Source organism: Polistes dominula, unplaced genomic scaffold (assembly GCF_049000335.1).
Source record: "Polistes dominula isolate Pdom_NZ unplaced genomic scaffold, Pdom_raw_medaka contig_17, whole genome shotgun sequence".
NCBI classification, from domain to species: domain Eukaryota; kingdom Metazoa; phylum Arthropoda; class Insecta; order Hymenoptera; family Vespidae; genus Polistes; species Polistes dominula.
In genome coordinates, this window is record NW_028301049.1 from 680,484 (window position 1) to 702,495 (window position 22,012).

The following is a 22,012-nucleotide window of genomic DNA, read 5'->3' on the forward strand; positions in this document are numbered from 1 at the left end:
TTATTTTTACGAGACTTTCTATAATATATACCGATGCTCTTACTTTCTTAAAATGAAATCGTAAAATCCGTCTTCACTTGGAAAACTTATTAACAAGTTTAGGTAATTAATTACACGCATATATAGCATAAATATATATTTAATATAATAAATATTTTCTATTTCTTTTCTTTTTATTTTCTTTTTATCACACGAGTTCCGGAAAATTAACTTAACAGATAGATCAACGAATTTTTTTGCATAGTGTTGTTGAAATAATTGAAAAAAAAAAAAAAAGAAAGAGAAATTAGCGTTTTTAAAATAATATCCTTTCGAATGGTACGGCAACGTTAACGGTTGATGTTTATTGATAGATTTCGAAGAAAGCAGACGTCTTTCTCGTTTATTAAAAGAAGAGAGAGAAAAAGAAAATAAAAGATAAAGAAGAAGAAGAAGAAGAAGAAAAATAGTAAAAAAGAAATTAATTATCATCCCTCGTTCTCGCATCATCTCAACGGAGGTTTACTTTACGTTTAACTATTAATAACGAAAACAAAGAACGGTGGTTTGGTTCTTGACACTCGTCCAAAAAGTTGCTACACGGTAATTATACCAAGACGTTTACTCTGTTCCTCACTTGGCATTCGGTCGAATAATGTTTTGTAGGAAGTAGGAAGACTTTGACCGAAACTTTTAAATGAAATTACAACGTTTACTAATGCTAGTATAAAGTAATTAAAAAAAGAAAAAATAAACAAATAAATGATATACGATTAAAAATAAATTACTAACGTTACTTCTTATTATTTGACTTTAATTTGTTATTAACACTAGATTTATCAGACCAGTCATTTTGAAAATTATAAATCCATTTATCTATTAAAATTATTATTGTTCAACATTTTTTTTGTTATTTTTTAAGAGTAAATAATGACTGGAAGCCTCAAAAAGCACTTTTTTTTTGTATACACCAGTCATTTTGACTAGTGTGGTAGAAATAGGTATACTGAAAATGGTGGTATATCTAGTGTTAAAATCAAAAAGGAAAGAAATACAAAAATAATATAATTAATTAATCGAAAAAAGTGCGACCTATATATCTCATGGTCTATGCAAAAAAAGAAAAAGAGAACACCATGAACGTTTTATAACAATTTGACGATTTGAATTCCTATAAAACGAGAAGAAGATAACTCGCGCCAAAATTATACCGTAACGAATGGTAGTTAAAAGTAACGAGTTAAAATTCTATCGACCCTTTTATTAAACAAAAAAATCACCCGTTATAATAATTTTCACGAATATACAATATTAGATAATAACAATGGGTTAAAAATGGCTAAAAACAAAGCACAAAAAGAAAAAAGGAAAAAGAAATGATAAGCGCAAATTTTATTCTTAGAAGAAGGGTGAGGGTAAGGAACGTTAAGTTAGTTACGGAACGGTATTTGAATTAGGCGGGAAAGTAAAATTTAAATTGGACAGGGATGTAGTCATTATTAATGCGGGCCTAGGTCACGGGCGGCGGTCCGGTGTTGGATGGTTTTTTGGTGCCGGCTAGTTAGTTCGCGAGAAGGCCAGTGGCCGCGCTCGTGCTCGCTATAAATAATCATGGCGCGGTGATGTCCAAGTATAGACTGTTGGTAATGTGCCAGCCTGCTGAGAGGCTTCGGTCTATTTTTGATACTGTCGCCGCTAGTACTGCTACAAAACGACGATAGCTCTCCTCTAATCAAAACCACGGCCCACAACCGTGGAAACCCCCCAAAGAAATAGAAAGGATATATACATTGACAAATAATACAAAATATAATCTAAGAAACAGGCTCGTATTCATAGGTGGTGCAAATCGCCTTGCACAGGGCCTCCATAAATTCTCAAAATTTCAATTTATTATTTTTTTTTCTTTTTTGTTTCACATTATTATATAACATTCATATTTATAAACATAAGTATTGTTCACATTTCATTTGATTAATTAATTGATCAATGAGATATTTTTATTATTTTAAATTATAAAAATTATATTAAAACCATCCGTGTTTCGTATAGGGTTCTGTGATATGTAGAAACAAACCTGAATCTAAATTCACTAGTCCTTCCCCTTCTCTTTTTTTCCCTCCAATCATCAGCAATATCTCCAACGTCCTGACGACAACTTCACCCTTATTCGTTCTTTTTTTCTATTTTTTGTCTCTTCTTTTCTCTTTCCTTTTCTTCTCTTCTATTTCGTTGAATTACGTGTATTTGTGAGCTGACCTTGAGGAAGCATCGATTTATCAGGCCGATTATGTCAAAGCGAGGCTACGACGACAGCTATAGCTTCGACGAAGGAGAAACGACGCGCCGACGACCGCTCCTGGTTAATCTAAATTTCGCTCTCTTTCCACGATTCAGGGTCGACAAAATCAAAATAATAAAAAATAAGATTCAATGGGCGCGCTTCTAACCGAATTTTGAATGCGGAAAAAACAAAAGAATTCATATTTTTTCTTACGATTAAATATGATAACACTTTATTGTAATACAACAATTTTACAAATTGAAATACTAATTTTATTTTTAACTTTTCAATAAAAGTCACATTTTTTTATACGTAAACATGTTGCCAAGTATAAAAAATGTAAATTCCTTTATAAAAAAAGAAACGAAATTTATCTTGCATTGACCTTGATAGTTTTAATAAAAAAATACAAGAACAAACACCGTTATATTTTTATCTTGAAAATCAAAGAAGATTAGTGTCTAGTATTATTTTGATAATAATCGATAGGAAGTTAATTATAATTATTCGTGATGATTATTTATCTTTTATCGAATATATTATATAATTACTTTCACATGATTATATATTCTTCCTCTCTATAATAAATTATTTATTATTTAAAAAGATAATAACATTTACAAACGTAAAGTTACTTTGAAAGATTGGAAATATTATTTCCGCATAAAGGTGATTTGAAATTCCCGCCAATGAATATATAAACACTATAGCATCTATACCGATATATATCCTTTTTCTCTATGATAAATTATTTATTATTTAAAAAGATAATAACATTTATCAACGTAAAGTTACTTTGAAAGATTGGAAATATTATTTCCGTATAAAGATGATTTGAAATTCCCGCCAATGAATACATAAACACGATAGCATCGATACCTGCGCAATGGTAAAACGCGCAGAAACTTTCTCCATGAACCTAGCTCGTCTACTAAAGTCCATTTATCCTAACTCTACTGCCAACCATTTTATAGTATCGACCGGATTATATTTATTGGTTATAAAAATTATTTCCTCAAATTTCTAACAACCTACTTCGAAATATCGTTTCAATTAAATCAAAATCAAAATATAGAAATCAAATCGTGCAACTTGTTGATAGATTATCTTAATTAAAATAATATTGAAATAACATTAAAAAGATAAATTTATGATTCATTTTTGATTGTATACACGTTTGATAGTGCTGGTTCAAAATTTGGTTATGTTAGCATAAATAAAGTGTAAGCGTCAAAGGGCGCTGCCGCAATCATCATCCACAAAACGTTGTGAACTATACTACTAGTGGTCAGTGAAGTTGTGTACGTCTATCGTGACTATAGTGGGCGAGGTTTTTTTTTTGTCCTTCCATCACGAGCAAATTCACATAGTGATATCATAGCGGAAAATACCAATTAGTATTCGGCCACGGGATCGTAAGAAATTCAAACGATCGTAAGTTACTTATATATATATAAATTTACTATATATATGTGTGTTCCTTCCGCGATGCTAAAACGTACACGTATCGTTCGTTCTTCTATACCTACTGCCAAATTGGCAACCAACTTGTCAATGAAAATCGATCCGGAATTATTTAGGTCAAAGGGCATCAGCCGTATTGGACATTTGCCGAATTTAAATTCTAATTGTCGATACGTCGGACATTCGATCACGGACAACCTTACCATTTAGTTTCTCGTTCGTTTGCAACCTATCTACTGTCAATCCCACACATCTTACAAATATTTTTATTCATTTTACTCGTTCAAAAAAATATAGTGTTTTTATATTGATCATCATTCGTCTATCTGACTTTAATATCTTCATTTTATGTTTTTTCTTTTATCAATTTAACAAGTCAGTTATTATTGTGAAACGTGACTCATCCTAAGCTATTTCCAACAAATTGTTTAATGGTTTATTATATTCTTGTATTTGAAAAGTCATCACTTTGAATGTATTGACAATAAGTGTGCTATAGATAATTATTGTTATTATTAGTATCACAACTGATAATAGATAAAATATGTCACGAAAACATTCAGTAGTCGATCAACGACCATGGGATGATTTACAGACATCTGCATCAACCAAAACTACCACCATGACAACAGCTGCTAAGTTATATGGCAAGGATCTAAGTGAATACGAAGATATTGATGTCGATGAATTGCTGGCGCAGTTAACATCTGAAGAGATCAATATACTTGCCAAGGAAGTTGATCCAGATGTAAGATTTAAAGATTCTTGTAGTATTAAACAATATTTAATCATTTCTTTTTTGCATGCATTTTGTATCACGGTGTCTTTTTTTTTTGTATTATTAAATTATGATCTTACACTCTACATTCTATGCACATATGAAAGATTTAAGATTATTAACAAATGTATATTATTTTTTCTAGGACAGTTTTATGCCTCCATCACAGCGTTGCAGTTATGAGTGCGACAAAAGTCCAACTGGTCCTCTTAATCGAAAGAAACTCATCGAACATATTAACAAACAAGCTTTGGAGACACCGGATAGACCAGAATTAAAACCATATGTACCTGGAGTTATTAGAGGAAAGAAAGTAAGATTTTAACAATAATTATATCATAAAACTACTACATACAAAATTTAAGTATACAAATTTTATTATTGCAGTGGATCCCACCAGTTCAGGATAATGCGAAAGAAAAAGAAGTCGATGAGCAGATAGCGATAGATCTTGGTGAAGAATATGAACAAGCATTGTCTAATGCATCTCAAGAAGAAATTATTGATCTTGCTGGTAAATACAATAATAACAGCATTATACAGCTAGATTAAACAAAAATATGTAAAAGTTATTTTAAAATTCATGTTCATTTACACAGCCATTCTTGGGTTCCACTCTATGATGAACCAGGATCAATATCATGCATCTTTATTAAATTCTGGACAGCCTGTTGGATTGGGCTGGGATGGAGTGACGAAAGCTAGTCAACCAAAACCTTATCCGATGGAACCACCTAATGATACGGATGTTGATGCAACTATCAAACAAGTTAGAGATGACGATTCTAAGCTAACCGAATTAAATTGGAATAATATTAAAGTTAGTATTTTGAAAATATTTTTAATTTCATTTAAATATTACAGTAATGTTATATTTATGTTCATTTTTATTTTACAGAATATCTCGGACGAGAAATTTATCCAATTGTTCGAAGGATTAGAAGGAAATACGCATCTCGAGTCATTGAGTTTAACAAATGTTGGACTTAACGATAAAACCGCTCAAAGGTTGGCAGATGCCATGGAGAAAAACTCTACGCTTAGAGTATTAAAGTTAGTAAAAAAAAAAATCATCTAATTAAGTAGAGATATTAGTCGTTTAGTGATATATTTTTGAACATCATTTATAATTTGTTTGTGTATATGTTTTAGTGTTGAGACAAATTTCATAAGCCCACCTGTGATAGTTAGGCTCATCAGAGCTCTTTTAAAGACCAAATCTATCGAAGAATTTCGATGTTCTAATCAGGTAAACATTACAAAATCAATTATTATATATAATTATGTATATATAAGAAATAGCATAAATATTCTTATCATCTAATATTTTATCGTATTTTCATTTTGCATAGAGATCACAAGTTTTGGGTAACAAAATTGAAATGGAAATTACACAATTGGTCGAACAAAATCCAACGTTATTACGACTCGGACTTCATTTCGAGTTCAACGATGCCAGACATCGCGTTGCTGCACATTTACAACGTAACATCGATAGGAGTAAGTAAATTAATATACAAAATGATATTTTCAAATAATTTCTATTGTTAATTATTTTAATGAAAATTCTTGGTATTAGAGATAATTAAGCACACAACGCGCGTTTATTCATTTTTACGATCAATAATTTGCAGGATAATCAATCGTATCATTTTTCTAGCTCTCACGAGTATTATTTTTCTAGATATTTTAATTTCATTTTAATTGTATCCATTTTTTTTTTGTACATAGAATATCAAATGTGTTGCAGAGTGCAGTCATTATATATGTATATATAAAATTAATTTATAAATTAGATAATATCTCAACGAACGTTTTTAATTGAAAACGTTATTACAAAATGAGTTATTGATGTTTTCGTTTAGATGGGAGCAATTGTATGAGGAACAATGGAGACTATATGACGAAATGCTTCTAAGCCTTTTTTTAATCTGCTTAGTAGTCCTCACGTAGCGCTTTATTAGCAAATCACTATTCATCCAAATCATCCCGCTATTATTATCATTCATTATTTTTTTAGTTAGTGGCATTGAGGTAATTATGATAAACCCCTTTAAGAGTGTTTTACCCCCCCCCTATCCATTAAATCAAATGTTTAAACAAAACCTCTACACCATTTAACTTATCCAAGATATTGTACCTAGATTTATATTTTTTTGGTTTGTTCTACTTAAAACAAAAACAAAAACAAAACAAAAAAACAAAAACCAATAATCGTTTTTAAACAATTTTCTTTGACTTTTAGCAAAGAACCGAAGATTAGCGTGTACTGATTATACACTATTTGGTATGGATCATTATGTTACTTTATTGTGGTTTCTTGTGTTTTGGCCTTAAGTAGATGATACAAAAATGCAAATAATTTTTGTTCATTGTTATAAACTACCCTCTCATACTCAATACAGAGTGAGGTTGACTAACTCTATATTCTCGTTGCTTATGTTTTCAATTATATTATACATATAGAAAAAAACAAAAGATATCAAATTCTTTACACTATATATACATACTTTTCAACAATTTAAAGAAAATTCATAAATAGTTTACTTTTTCAATATTTCTAGGTCAAAATCTTGAATCATTTCATTCATCCTTTTATCGCATGTCATTCACACGTAATAATTACACCAGTTCGAATCAAAATTGCACGCTTATTTTAAAAGATATTATTATTTTTTTTTTTTCATTTTTTGTTTTGTTTTATTTGCTAAATCATATCATAATTCATCTCGCTTAATCATAAAATCATCTCGCAATCGAATCTCGAATCGTCAAAAAACTAATTTTCGCGAACGTATGATGAAATATATTATATTTTGATATATCACAGATTTAAATATAATATATTTGATAAAATTTCATTGAAATTTCGCGAGTGTGTTGTGTTAGGGGTATCATTCCAGTTGAAATGAAAATTCGAAAAATCCCTTTTTTCTCAACAAAATAAAAAACAAAACAATTCGATTTTTCGCGTGAAACGTTTTTATTATATAAAAAAATGAAAAAAAAAAATAAAAAATGTTCATTCTCTCGCTTATCTTTTAATAAAATAATATTTATATCATGCCAGTCTGTCGTGTGGAACCTATGGAACGCGCAAAGGTCGTAGCAATCGGTGTGGGTCGTGACACGTTCACCGTTCTTCATTTAGATGATCGAAAAAATCGAGCCTAGCGCTGAAACACGGCGCAGTGAGTAAAGAAAAATTACAATTCAAAAATACAACGAAGAATAATCCCCTACTTTTTTATTTTATTTTATTTTTTTATTTCAATTTTATTTTTGTCCTTTTTTACTACCCCCTTTTTGTCGATATTTCGTTCCTTTTATGTATTGTAATATCCTGGATGCATCACGTGACTTTTTATTATTTTATTGGGGGAAAAAAATCCAATCACTCTAAGCAAAAAGATTTGATATATTTTTTAATCATTTTTGAATGTGAATGAGAGTGTTCAACAATCTTCCATTTTTAGGAATGAAAATAAAAAAAAAAGAATATTTTTCCAAGTTTATTAATTTTCTTTGTATATTTGTTTCCCCTTTGCAATTTTTTTTTTGTTATTCGTATGCACATTACTTGTATGTATGCATCTTGAGAGTAAAGTGTTTTATTCTTATTTTTTTTTTTGTATTGTACTTTTTAAATGTTATTACCGTGTTCAAATTGATAATAAATTACATCATTTGTCGAGATTGTTATTTCCAATTTTAGTAAAAGAATTGTTCTTTTTTTTTTTTTTTTTTTTTTTTTTTAACGAAAATACGTGAGTTCAAAAAAAACTAACAAAATCCATTTCTTCTTCACGCATCCTCCCATATCTCGCATGATCGATTCACCATTTTCTTCTACACTTATATTACTTTTATTTATTTATTTATTAAATTTATTATATTTAGTTGCTCGCACACTAAATTTACAGTTTCTCTATTATCTTCTTCTATGCTATTGACGAAAACGTACAAATTAAATGATCGACTGCACGCTAAGATTTTAGGATAAATTTTTCAAGATTTATTTGTTTATTTTTTTACTTCTTCTTTTTTATAATAATAATAATAATAATAATAATAAAGTACGTAAAGATAATTCGATCTTTTCTCCAGGTACATACAAAACGTGTCTCTTATAATTCATATTTTTCAGGAATATACAGGTGTTTATTTTCTGAAGAAAATATTTCTTTTTAAAGTATACCAAAATACATATTACAACGTATATTTTTATATTATCTTTTTTATCTTCGAAAGTTAAAAAAAAAAAAAAAAAATGAAGATACACACACGAGCATTTAATTACGATCAAAACAATTATTCGATTAAAATGAAACATTAGGTAAAGGCAGAATTCATAAGGTTGAATATAATTGCACATAAAAATCATTTTACATAAAATGAACTTGCAAATTAAATTCAAATGAATAATAATTAATCGTTAATAATTTTAATATTGGGAAAAAAATATTAATTTATATTTAATTGTATATTTGTTTGTTATACTTTTATATATTTCAATATAATTATATATATTTGAATATATAATTTATATTTCATTTATATATGAATTTTATTATTATATAAATATATTATATATTAATATAATTATATTTATAATTTAAATTAATAATGAACAAAAATTATTAATCATTTGAAAAGTTTGTTAATATTCTGCTTCTACCTTGACAACAAATTTAAATACATATATACATACGAAATTATAGGTGAATCAAATGTATATACAAAACACCTAATAAAATAAAAAAATTACTATACATATATATATCAATGCCACCCATACATCAAGTAGCAGGACACATACACCATATACATACACATATACATACATTTGTACATATACATAATACATATCATATACATATATACATATACATATATAAGAATACATGATACAATTCCATAAAGAAAAAAAAAGAGACATAAAAAATAATTGATACAATGTTGTGTGTCGTTGAAAAAAAAAAACACCTGCGATAAATTACTTACGACACCTATTTATTCTTTCCCAACAGTACGGAAAGACCTAACGCTGCGGCTACAGTTCAGATTCTTTAACATGAACCACAGGAAACCTGCCTTGATTCAATGAAAGGTAGCTGCCTACTGTTTGCTAGTCAAATCGGCAGAGTGGGCTGCGCCTAATCTAATAGATTTTCTTTATCTTTTTGTTGTTGGTTTTTTTTTTTATTCTATTTTTTCTTTCTTTCTTTCTTTCTTTATTTATTTATTTCTTTTTATACAGGATAAACGGTATTGTTATAAATTACTTTTGCAATTTTATCATACATTTGATATTTTATTTTTTTTTTTTTTTTAATTAAACCATTGGCTGCCAACTATAAAATTATCTCATAGTGTGTGTTACAATTTTAGATTTATTTACAAATAGGTTATTTGAGTTAAATAATTCAATATTTAAGTATTGATAACTATTATTTATAATATAAAGATAATTTATATATATACTAAGATAACTCAATACTTGAGTTAAAAAAGTAATCCTTTGGGTATACATTTATTTGAAAATTACTTTGAAATAAATCAAAATGAACTTACAATGAGTTAAATCTCGTTTCTCAGTTTCGATTTTATATTTATTATATATATATATATATATATATATATATATATATATATATATATTATTTTTATATTATTTATTATATATGAACATATAAATGAAATTATTTAACATAATGAATAAACAATATATAGATTATTACAAAATGATTTATAATTCTACCGTTTATCTTATTATTTATGCGATATAATATAATAAATGCTGTTGATGATAGTTTTCGATGGCTGCTTAATTAACAATATGCTTTTGGTTTTGAGAATACGTAATATGCAAATTTTTGAAATATATTTCCAAAAAAAAAAAAACAAATAATAATAATAAAAGAATCTTGAAGGAACAAAAAATAAAAAAAAAATGCTCATTGGTAGGTCTAACAATTTGTTGTAAGTCGTTGAAATTTTGGTCAGGCAATTTGAAAACAACTTAAATCACCGGAAATAACTCGTACCCAACACCTTTTCCATCACCACCACTACCACTACCATCAATACTATTACAACTACACTTACTATTACTATATCACCATCTCAATTCCCACACGAACTATAAACTTTGGACAAGTTATTGATGTGCTTATATCCAAGTACTCGGATGGGTAAGAGGAAGGAAGGAGGGAGGGAGGGAGGGGAAAGGGGAGGTAAATGAAGACATGACGCGTTAATTAACACGGAAATATTTTTCGCGTGATTACGTCACTTCCTTGGCTTTGTTCCGTAAAAAGTCTCGAAAGAAAATTAAACTATAACGGTGAACCAATTAAACGCGTTTTTTTTCTGTCTTTCTTTTTTGTTTTCATCAAACGTTTTTCTCATCTCACTTTTTTAAAACCCCCCCAATCCTCCATTCCCATCATCCCTTGACATACAAATTATTATTTAAATTATTATATTAATAATAAAAATAATAATGATTATTTTATTAATTATTAAATATATATTATTTTAATATATTTATATAATTATTTCTTATAATTACGATTAATTATTTCTTTTTTTGTTTTTCTTTTTTTTTCTTTCTTTACTGTCATTCGAAAATTAACTAAAATACATAATTGTCAATGATGCAAACTCTTTACATCACAATTTTTTTTTTTTCACGTGGATAATCAAAAATCAGCATTTTTTATCAGGATTTTTGTATTCGTGTATTTCTGGTGATCAAAAATCATGCAAACCGATAAAAAAGAATATCGTTTTGTTCTTGTGTGTACACACATACATGCATAAATACGTATGTTCGATTTTGGCTTTATACGAGGACGATTACTCTTTGATTATTGTACATATGTATCATAAAAAAAAAAATATAAAAAAAAAAAACCTGCTTCTTGTTTACACGGTTAATCTGCATCGCGATATTCAACGATCCAATAACTTACCCTTTTTTTAGGGTGGTGGGGTGGTTTTTTTTATTTTTGTTTTTTTGTAATACTTGTCTATAATTTATACACTCGTCCAATCAAATACATTTCCAATTTAAACAATTTTTTTCTTCCTTCCCCTTCCCACTTTATTTTACTTACTTTTAATATGCTCAATTTAACACACACACACAAACACACACATGTACATATATAAATTCCTAAGTTTACCTCAATAATTTACTTTTAACATATTGACTCACTGTATAAGCCTGACTCGCGTTTTTATTTTTACGAGATTCATCGATAATCTAATTGGGGGTGGTTTGTGCGTGTATTTGTGGTTTTCTTTTTTTTTTATTCTACTAACAAAATTATGTGAAAATAAGGGAAGAAGAAAAAAAATGCGAAAATACTTATTAACCATCTCGAAATGTTACTTTCTATTTTCTTTTTTTTTTTTTCTAGGGAATTGTTTTATTTTTTATTTAATATTTTATGTGGATTATTTAATTTGAATTACTACAATGATTTTAAAATAATCATTTCATTTTTATGGAAAGTTATTATTCGTTTCTTAAATTAAATATTAGCATGTTTGACATAGCACAAAAAGATTTTAATAATAATCGAATTATAAAAAAGAAAGAAAGAAAATGAAAATGAAAAAAGAAAAAGAAAAGGAAAGAAAGAAAAATTTCGAGATATGGTCTGACTTTTTCTGCATTTCATGGCATGTCAACTAACAAAAATTAGCAGAGTTACCAACAATGAAAGTACATCGGTTTATCTAATTTCTACTCGTTAAGAGAAAGACGAAATGAAATTTAAAGAAAAAAAGAAAATAAAATAAAGAAAAAAAATGAAAGTAAAGGAGAAAGATAAAAAAGACTAAGTAATTTTTGTGTTCTATCTTTACTAGCAAAATAAAATAAAAAATAAGAAAAGAAAAAAAGAGAAAATCAACAATAAATAAAATAGCAATAATAAAAAAAGAGACATTAAAAATAAAATAAAAATTAAATAAAGAACAACGTTCGTATTTCTCAAATTAAATGAAAAAAACAAAAAAAAATGAAAAAAAGGGAGTGGATATTAGTTGCCGATGTGTTTTGCATTAATTTGCATTAATAAAAAAAAATAAACAAAATATCTCTTTACCGGAATGCATCATCAGTTCGGTAAAGAATATTTTCTACCTTGTTCTTTTTTTTGTATTTTTTTTTTTTTTTTTTTAATTCTTCTTCTAATATAGTTTAAAAAGCGTTGCTAAAAAAAAGGGCGCATTTGATGACAGTGTTTCGGGTGTCTGTTGCAGTACGGCAGTCCCGGCTCGGGGTGGCGACATCTTAACGCGAGTGGCGTTCGCCTAGGTATTATTATTTGTAAATATTATATATTTACAATATATTTATATGTATATATTTATATGTATATATATATATATTTATTATATATACATGTATATTAATGTTGTAGAATTTGTATGTAGATATCATTTGACAAAATTGATTTTTTTTTTTATAATTCTCACCAAAATTCCTATTAAAAAATAATTTACTCTTACCGCTTTTGTTATTAACCCTTTCGTTGTAAAATATATATATATATATATATATATATATATATATATATATATATTCGATAAAAATTAAAAAATACGATTGTTTGTGTATGAGTCGTTTTGTACAACGAAAGGGTTAAAGGGTTGAAAAAAAAACCATAGGAAGTTTACTACCCACTCATCCCCCATTACTACGCTTTGTTGTATTCGAATTCAACGTTGCCTTGCTTTTTGTCTCTCTCTCTCTCTCTCTCAGCTTGTTTTATTTTTAAATTATTACCTAAGAAAACATAAAATATAAAAAGAAAATATAAAAAATATGGTTGAACTATTTATTGCTCACTTTAACACAAGGGGTGCGGAATAATTTGATATTTTTTTGGCGACGGTTCAACATTTTTTCACTCCCCTTCCCCTTCCCCCTTCCCTTCCCTCTTCCCCCTCCTCCCTCCTCACTTTCTTTTATATTTTTTTCTCTCGCAAATAATTTCTCGGTAAAAAATAAAAATACTAAAATACAGATTTATTCTTCAAAAAAAATTCCCTTTGTTTTCTTTTTTTTTTTTTATACATTTTTTAGTCGTTTACTACGAAAATTCGCATAAATAGTTTTCCTGATTTTATTCTTTTTGTTTTTCTCTTATTTTTTAACTGTAGACATATTTTCTTTTTTTGTTCTTTTTTTCTTTTTTTTATGAATATTTTAGTCGCTTACTACCTAAATTTGCAACAAACGAATAAAAATAAAAATATAATAATATTAATAATAGTGTTAATAATAATAATGACAATAAATAAATAAAAGAAAAAGAAAAGTTGGATTTTTAATTAATTAAAAAAAAAAAAAATTATTATATTAATTAAATGTACACCTTAATAAACAAGAAAAATCATTTTTATATCTCCCCGTCCTCTCTTATTGCGTACAGTTCGTGTTTTCGTTGTATTCTTTCATCCTTATTCGCAAAAAAAAAATGTCTACCTCCAACTTTTATATACTCAACTCATACATCTCTAATACGTGTATGTTTTTCTATCCCATTTTTTTTTATCCTCGCTTTTTTTTTTAACGCATGACACATTAGCTTGCTCTGATTCATAGCCTTCTCTGTGTATGTGTGTATTTGTATGTGTACATAAATAAAATATATATATATATATATATATATATATATATGTATATATTACCGATTAGTCATTGACCAAAGACACGTTTCATTCATGCTTTATTTTTTTTCGTTATTTTGTTTATTTACACACGATTTGGGTGGCTTATATTTAGTGCATCATCTATCTCTTTCTATCTATCTATCTATCTATCTATCTATCTATCTATCTATCTATCTATCTAACTATCTATCTATCTTTATCTATCTATTTTTATATCTAGTTAAAATAATTAATTTTGATTTATTTTCTTCTTCTATCTTTCTTTATCCTATTACATGTACTATTTTTTGTTTTGTTTCAACGCACACTTCTATGTATTTTTTAATTTCTCAATCATTTGTTTAAATATATAAATATTTAAAACATCGGATCGACAGTAACGAAAAGAATTCAATTTCGTGGCTGCCATTTATCTTATCGTTTAAATATTTTATTTAAACGTACAAGAGAAGGTAATAGTAGAAAAGGAAAGAAAAAAAAAAGCAAGCAATCATATCATATAAACAATTAAAGTAATGTCATTATAATTATAAAAGAGTATAATATGCATCCTGATAAAATTATATCTGTCGGAACCCCTGATGATAATATACGTATGTATCAGAATGACAAATGCAAGAGTAAATGAAAACAATAGGAACGTATTAAAATAACTATTGTTTAGAATTTATTTATTTATTTATTATTATTTTTTTTTTTTAATCGCTTCGTCTAGCATGGCGAAAAAATTATTTCATGGGTTTTTTTTTTGTCGTTTTTTCTTTTTTCTTGTTGATTATCTTTTTCTCTTTTTACGTACTATCAAATACTTATTTTCTTACTCATTCTATCTATCTATCTATCTATCTACCTATCTGTCTATCTATTCTATTTATCTATTAGTACTATCTCTATTTCTTTATTTCTATTAAATTTTCACTGTATAATTGTGATGATGATAATAATAATAATTGTAATAATAATATCCTTGTTTTACAGCAACCATCTTGAATGTTCCCCTAATTTGTTTAAATTAACACGTTCCGTGCCAAGTTTTTTTTACCTGACTTGAATGACAAGTCATTTAATTTTGCTTTAACAAAATCAACCCCATTACATGTAATTATTAATTATTGTAAATATAACAATTAAACAAGCTTACGTACTTTTTTCTATACTGCATTTTTTATAATGCATCAATATTTTAATAGAAATATTTTTAATTTGTTATAAATATATATTTTCAATGCATTAAATAAATATGTTTAATGGTAAGTGTACCACCGGTGGTACACGTGGCACGGAACATGTTAACAAGTAGGCTAATCGAAGATTAGTAATCTTCGTTGATACGTTAATATCGAACACCTGTGTGTGTGTACCCTAATCAGTAGAACTAAATAACTTACTATCAAGAAAGTAGCATGAATTGAAATGATTTATTACCCTAAACAGTTTATATATATATATATACGCGAGAATGTTGAAAATAAAACAACAATAAAAATAATAACAAAATATAATAATTCAGGATTTCATCTTGATGAATAAAAAATTGACAAACGATCAACGTTAATATTGATAATCGATAATTGAGAAAAAAAAAACGAAAACGTTTAAGTGCACTTTTCGTATATCGAACGCTTATTTTTAACACCTCGCATATAAAAAAAAAAAAAAAATTATAAAAAAATTGGATAAAAAATTCTCGATTATTTTATTTTTTATTTTTTATGACGATGATCGAGAATGAGAGACTTTTTGAAATTTGTCAATTTGATATCATATTTTTGTTTGTTTTTGTTTATCTACACTGGTGTGGAAAATTAAAAAAAATAGAAGTAAAGGAACATAAAAAAAAAAGAAAAATCAGTAGGGTATAATGAAAAGAATTGGAAGAAATAGAAAGAGTGAGGGGTTGAGGGGGTGGTTAAAGCTACTATCCTATCGTTGATGGAAATGAAAAGAGAGTATAAGGGTAGAAGGGAGTGTGGAGTGTATAGGGGGTTAAGGAGGGGGAGAGAAAAAGTGTCCAGCAGAGATATTAATTAAGAATGGTACCTCGTATGTGTGTTGGTTGTATTTTGATGTCATCTGACTCACCTATGCGAACCAATACAAACGCATATACGCGAGATTGTTGGGTTTATAGTTAGTGAAATAACAAACGAATGAAATAAAAAATAAAAAGATGAATGAAGGGTGGGGGTTAGAGGGGGAGGGAGAAGAAGGGGGTTAAAGTGTACAATGTAGGGGATAGAGGGATAGAAACAGAAAAGAGTAATACAACAACAACAACAACCAACAACCCAACAAGTAAAAATCGAGAAGTAAAAAAAAAAGTAATTGAGAGAGTGGAAGAGAGAATGTATAGTAGAATGTGTGAGAGAGAGTGGAGAGAGAGAAAAGGGTGGGGAGGGAGAGGATTGACTGGTCCCGATCGAAATTCGAGGCAATTTATTCGGTAATTGAAGCTTCAATTATTTTTCTGAACCGAGTTTCACAACTAAACTCGATATATTTCTCTCTCTCTCTCTCTCTCTCTCTCTCTCTTTCTCTCTTCATTTCTTTTTTTCGATACTTTTCCTTTTTGTTTTATTTTATTTTTGTGAATATTTTTTTTTTCTATTCCTTTTTTCCTATCCTTTCTTTTTATCGAACGAACCAACGAACCTACGAACAAACGGACAAAAACCGCACAATTTATCCTCTCTTTCTCTCATTTTCTCTTTTTCTCTTTTTCTCTTTCTCTTTCTCTTTTTCTCTTTTTCTCATTCTCTTTCATCCAATCGCTACTCTTTATCCCGTGTAAACCACGTTGCAACATCGTACGCTTATGAATCCTACTATGATAGGAAACACTATTCGAGCTATGATAACTCGTGTTCACTTTATCTTTACCTCCCACCCTTCTCCACCTCCAACTCCACCTCCTACTTCTACTCTTCATCTAGCCCATTCACCTTTGTTTCGCACGATCGAATACTTCACTACGGTCATTAAACTCGGTTACTCTCGCGTTTCTAACTTTTGCGTTTGCCTTTTCTAACCAAACGTAAAGAAGAAGAAGAAGAATGGAAAGGTACAGGAGCTATTTTCTTTTCATTTAGTATACTCAACATTTATTATTATTATTATTATTATTATTATTATTATTATTATTATTATTAATATTATTGTTAATTAGCATTAGAAACTCGAAAGTTCATTGCCACAAATACCAAATCCCACCAGTGTTCTCGTCCCTGAACTTGACTCCTCCATTTACGGTCTTCATAGTCCATTTTTTCAAGATCCCCAAATAATATTGTCCTTCCATCTACGTTTCGATCTACCCAGTGGTCTTTTCCCGGTCAGTATACCGACCAGTATTTTATGCACCGTTCAATCCACCCCCATGCGCCCCACGTCACCTGCCCATCTTAATCGGCGTGATTTTACGACGTTAATGATGTCCGGTTTTGTTGTACAGTTGGTGTACTTCTACGTTATGGGGTTTTCTCCATTCACCCGTTTCCTCATCGCGTTTTGCACCGAACATTTTACGAACAATTTTATTTTCTCAAACTCTAAATTTCTTTACGTCCCGTAACGTAAGTGACCACGTTTCACTACCATAAAGGACTACCGGTAGGATGATCGTTCTGTATATCCTGATTTTGAAACGCCTAGACGTGCTGAGTAATTTATTGAATTCAAAAATTGATTCTTTTCTTAAATTCTTTGTTCATTTCGTTCGTCTGGTTTATGATCGATCCTAAATACCTAAAGTTGCTGACCCATTCAAAAATTGTATCCCGTATGACCAAAGTTCCAATATATTACGCACATTCTGTATTCTATCGGTGAACTATAACTAATTAGATCGATAAAGTTATAATAAATCTAAACAATTAATTATCATCGTTCAATTATTGATATTACATCATTGGTTTATTCTAGCAACGGTGGAAAAGCTTATCATCAAATAACGAGCACACCCTTTCTATCTTCTAAATGATGATTATTAGTATTATTATTATTAACGAGAATTTAACTATGATTAAACAGTCAATCGTTACTCCTGTAGGGTTATCACCTATTTACCGATCTGTCAATTCATTTTTCCAATTGAATTTTCAATACTCATCATAAACCAGTCAAAATGTCATCAGTCACAAACCATGTGTTTTCTATCTTATTCATATTACGAACTTATTAACTTTGTATGTGTACAAACACACTTATACATATTATATATATACATGTACGCATATTAACGTGTAACGTTACGTAGTTGTGGCAAATGTTATTAGGGATGAACATCAATCGATCGAAACGTTTACACACACTCACACTCATACATACACATTACATATATAATATATATATATATATATATATATACGTGTACGCATAATCACATATGAATATCGGTGATAGTCAAAATGAGAGAGAAAGGGGGAAGGGGGAGGAAGAGGAGTAGGAGGAGGAGATGGGGGGTGTAGGTAGGTTACGATGTTGTACCGGGTTATCAGATTTGTGTGTTGCCGTCGTAACGCGTGGGTGTGTCATTACGTAATACGTGACCCGAAACACGAGTTTCGAAATGAGGGTGATTCGTGCCGGAACGTTAATATCCTCGTATTACGGTTTTGCCGTACCCAACGACGACGACGACGACGACTAACTACGGTGCATCCTAGGGTACTCTTCCTTCCCCTAGCCCTTCCTCTCCTTCCCCCCCTCCCTCCCTCCCTCCCTTGCCACGGCCTGCTTTTACAATGCGCGTTAACCTACTCTACCTTTCAAGGAACTCTAACAACGTTGTACTATCTCTTTACTCAAAATAATTGATAATAGCGCACCGTGTGATTGCACACACGGTGTGCAAGTAATCTCGAACGAGTTAAAAAGTTTAGAAAAGAAAAAAAAAAGAAAGATGAGTAGGAGAAGAAGGGGAAGAGGGTGGTGTCGGTGGTGATGATGTTAGATTTAAATTGACAACGTTTTTTCCCACGTATATCACCTTTTCATCGAAAAGAAAAAGAAAAAAAAGTGTCCCTTTAGCAATTGGACTCGTTCGATTTCCGTTCGATCTATCCTTACAAATAAAATCAGTCGGTAAAACGTAGAAGAGGAGACTGGATTTTTTGGGATGGCAGTGGGTAGTTGGTGGTGGGTTAGAGGGTGGTAGAAATCGTCGTAGTTTTCGTCGTCGCGATTTCATAGTAGTGGTGGTAGTAGCAGTAGTAGTTTCCTTTCTGTAGGAATATTTCTTTCTCGTTTAACGTCGGGTGACTTACGTCGGGATACCTTTTAAGAGTTTTCTCTTCCGCCCTTATCCTCCTTCACAACCTCCCTTGTATCCCTTCTTTCCCTTCTCATCCCCCCTCCTTTTTCTATCTGTCTCCTTGCACGCTTTGGCGTGTGGAAGGAACGTAATTCGATTCCTTCGACGAATAAAAGAAGCCAACCAACCAAACCTGCATTTTTCTATCTCTCTCTCTCTCTCTCTCTCTCTTTCTTTCTTTCTTTCTTTCTTTCTTATTTCTATCTATCTATCTATCTATCTATCTATCTATATATCTATCTATCTATCTATCTATCTATCTAGCTATCTATCTATCTATCTATCTATCTATCTATCTATCTATCTATCTATCTATTTCTATCTCTCTCTTACTTACTTACTTTGGAATTTAAAGCTTCGTAAAACGGAGGCTTTCGTCTTCTCTTTTCTTCGTTTCATCTTTCACAGTTTCTTCCTTCTTCTTCTTCTTTCCTTTCCTTTCTTTTTTTCTTTTTTCTTCTTTTTTTTCGTTTCCATCGTTCTATCTTTCGTTCGTGTCACTTTTCGACAGGATTTTGTACATCGAATCTAAACGCTAAATTCTCGAGAATATTTTTTTCTCTCTCTTCGTTGTTTGTTTCTTTTTATTCATTACACTTTCTAACGCGTTTAGGAGATAGAAGAAACGTTTAAACGACGTTTTAATATCGTTTCGTTTCGATAGTTTCAAAATGAACAAGAAGGAAAGAAGAGATAAGAAAAATAAAAAAGATGTAAAGAAATTTTCTAATTAGAATAAAGTACGGTGTCAATGTGTTCGTTTATGTAGTCAAGTATCGATGCTTTCAAAATGAAAATAAAGAAAAGAAAAAAAAAAGAACAGAAAGATAATTAAAAGATGTAAAGAAATTTCCTAATTTCTTTTCTAATTTAGGTGTAAAGTACGTGTCAATGTGTTCGTTTAGGTAGATCAAGTTTCGATGGTTTTCAAATGAAAATGAGAAGAAAAAAAAAATAAAAAAGAATTCAAAGATATTTCTTAATTTCTTTTCTAATTTAGATGTAGCGTTAGTGTCAATGTGTTCGTTGATGTAAACGTGTTGAAGAAAAAAAAAAAAAACCAAAGAAAAATAACAAGAAAAATAAATAAAAAAAAGAATGCAAAGAATTTTCCTAATTTCTTTTCTAATTTAGATGAAAGATGCGTGTCAATGTGTTGTTCATTGACATAGTCAAGTTTTTATTATTTCAAAATGAAAAATAATAATAAAAAAAGGAATAAAATAATAAATAATAAATAATAATAATAATAAAATGAAAGGAAATTTCCTAATTTCTTTTTTAACTTAGGTATAAGTTTACGCGTCAATGTGTTCGTGACATAGTACCCACGTCAGAGACGATTCCTTTAATTCGTATTCTTTTCCTCTCTCTCTCTCTCTCTCTTTCTCATTCTCTCTCGATTTCGCTAGGAGTTCTTCTAAGCGCATTTCATTTATCTCCGGATGGCAGACGCAGCCTTTCCTGATCGGCAAAAAATTGGGTGGGGCGACGGTCCAATAAATCTGATTCGCCCTGAAACTTTTCCTCCCTTATTCTCCTATCCTATTCCTATCCTATCCTATCCTATCCTATCCTATCCAACCACTACCACTACCACTACCACCAACATATCCTATCCAGTTTTATACATACACTCACGTACACACACACACTCACACACACAGCCTACGCGATTGTTCCCGAATAGACGTGATTTATGAAGAAAAACTCGCAGCCTTTTACTTCCTCGACGCGAGATCATAATAAAGAGAAAGAGAGAGAGAGAAAGAGAGAGAGAAAGAAAGGGGGTGGAAGAGTAAAAGAAGGGGGAAGGGTTAGAGGAAAAGAGATAGGAGAGATAGAAGAAAAAGAATTCACAAAATAATGGGAAATTATTTAGTGCTATTTTCTTTTTTTTTCTTCTTCTTCTTCTAATTGCTCGATTCTTAATTTTATTTTATTTTATGGTATATAACATTTCAAGTTTTCTTCTTCTTCATCATCTTCTTTTTTATTTTAATGGAAACATTTGTACGAATTTATATTTTATTTATCAACAAGATACACAGTGTCTTAATAAAATAAAATCACAATAAAATAAATAATTGATCAGAATAATCTCGTTTAAAAAGAAATGAAGAATGAAATGAAATGAAATGAAATGAAATGAAATGAAATGAAATGAAAAAGAGAAAAAAAAAGAAAAGATAAATAATAAAACATAGTTTACTTAACGAATGATCTCTCTCATTCGCGATATGTGCGTATACTTGTATATGTGTGCGTGAGTTTAGTCTTGGGGTGTTGTGCTTCTTAACGAACGTGGTCATTAGCGTTTTAACGAACACCCGAATGAAAGAACGATGTTGTGTGTAATACGCGTGTATGACTCGTTAACGCTTCTACCCTCGTAATCATCACGAAAATATAAATAATATAAATAATTTATCGCGTGTCTGAATCTATATATTCATATATATTTAATAATCACAATAATAATAATAATAATAATAATAATAAT

At 29.4% G+C, this 22,012-nt stretch overlaps 1 protein-coding gene across 12 annotated transcripts in view; it reads left to right on the forward strand.

Moving 5' to 3' along the window:
* tmod (tropomodulin) overlaps positions 1 to 22,012 on the forward strand; it is a 63,772-nt gene that overhangs the window by 36,021 nt on the left and 5,739 nt on the right. For 7 of the 12 annotated variants that reach the window (XM_089175654.1, XM_089175655.1, XM_015320251.2 and 4 more), the window contains 9 exons: positions 4,323 to 4,475; positions 4,651 to 4,818; positions 4,893 to 5,019; positions 5,105 to 5,325; positions 5,404 to 5,558; positions 5,658 to 5,754; positions 5,858 to 6,005; positions 7,576 to 7,696; positions 12,783 to 12,837. In XM_089175654.1, the coding sequence (XP_089031780.1) occupies positions 4,323 to 4,475; positions 4,651 to 4,818; positions 4,893 to 5,019; positions 5,105 to 5,325; positions 5,404 to 5,558; positions 5,658 to 5,754; positions 5,858 to 6,005; positions 7,576 to 7,679 (1,173 nt within the window). In that variant the 3' untranslated portion in view covers positions 7,680 to 7,696; positions 12,783 to 12,837. Of the gene's footprint in view, positions 1 to 3,193; positions 3,698 to 4,322; positions 4,476 to 4,650; positions 4,819 to 4,892; positions 5,020 to 5,104; positions 5,326 to 5,403; positions 5,559 to 5,657; positions 5,755 to 5,857; positions 6,006 to 6,750; positions 6,793 to 7,575; positions 7,697 to 9,535; positions 9,616 to 12,782; positions 12,838 to 22,012 lie in introns of those variants that run through there. The other 5 variants (XM_015320259.2, XM_015320253.2, XM_089175658.1 and 2 more) reach the window with 5 other exon arrangements.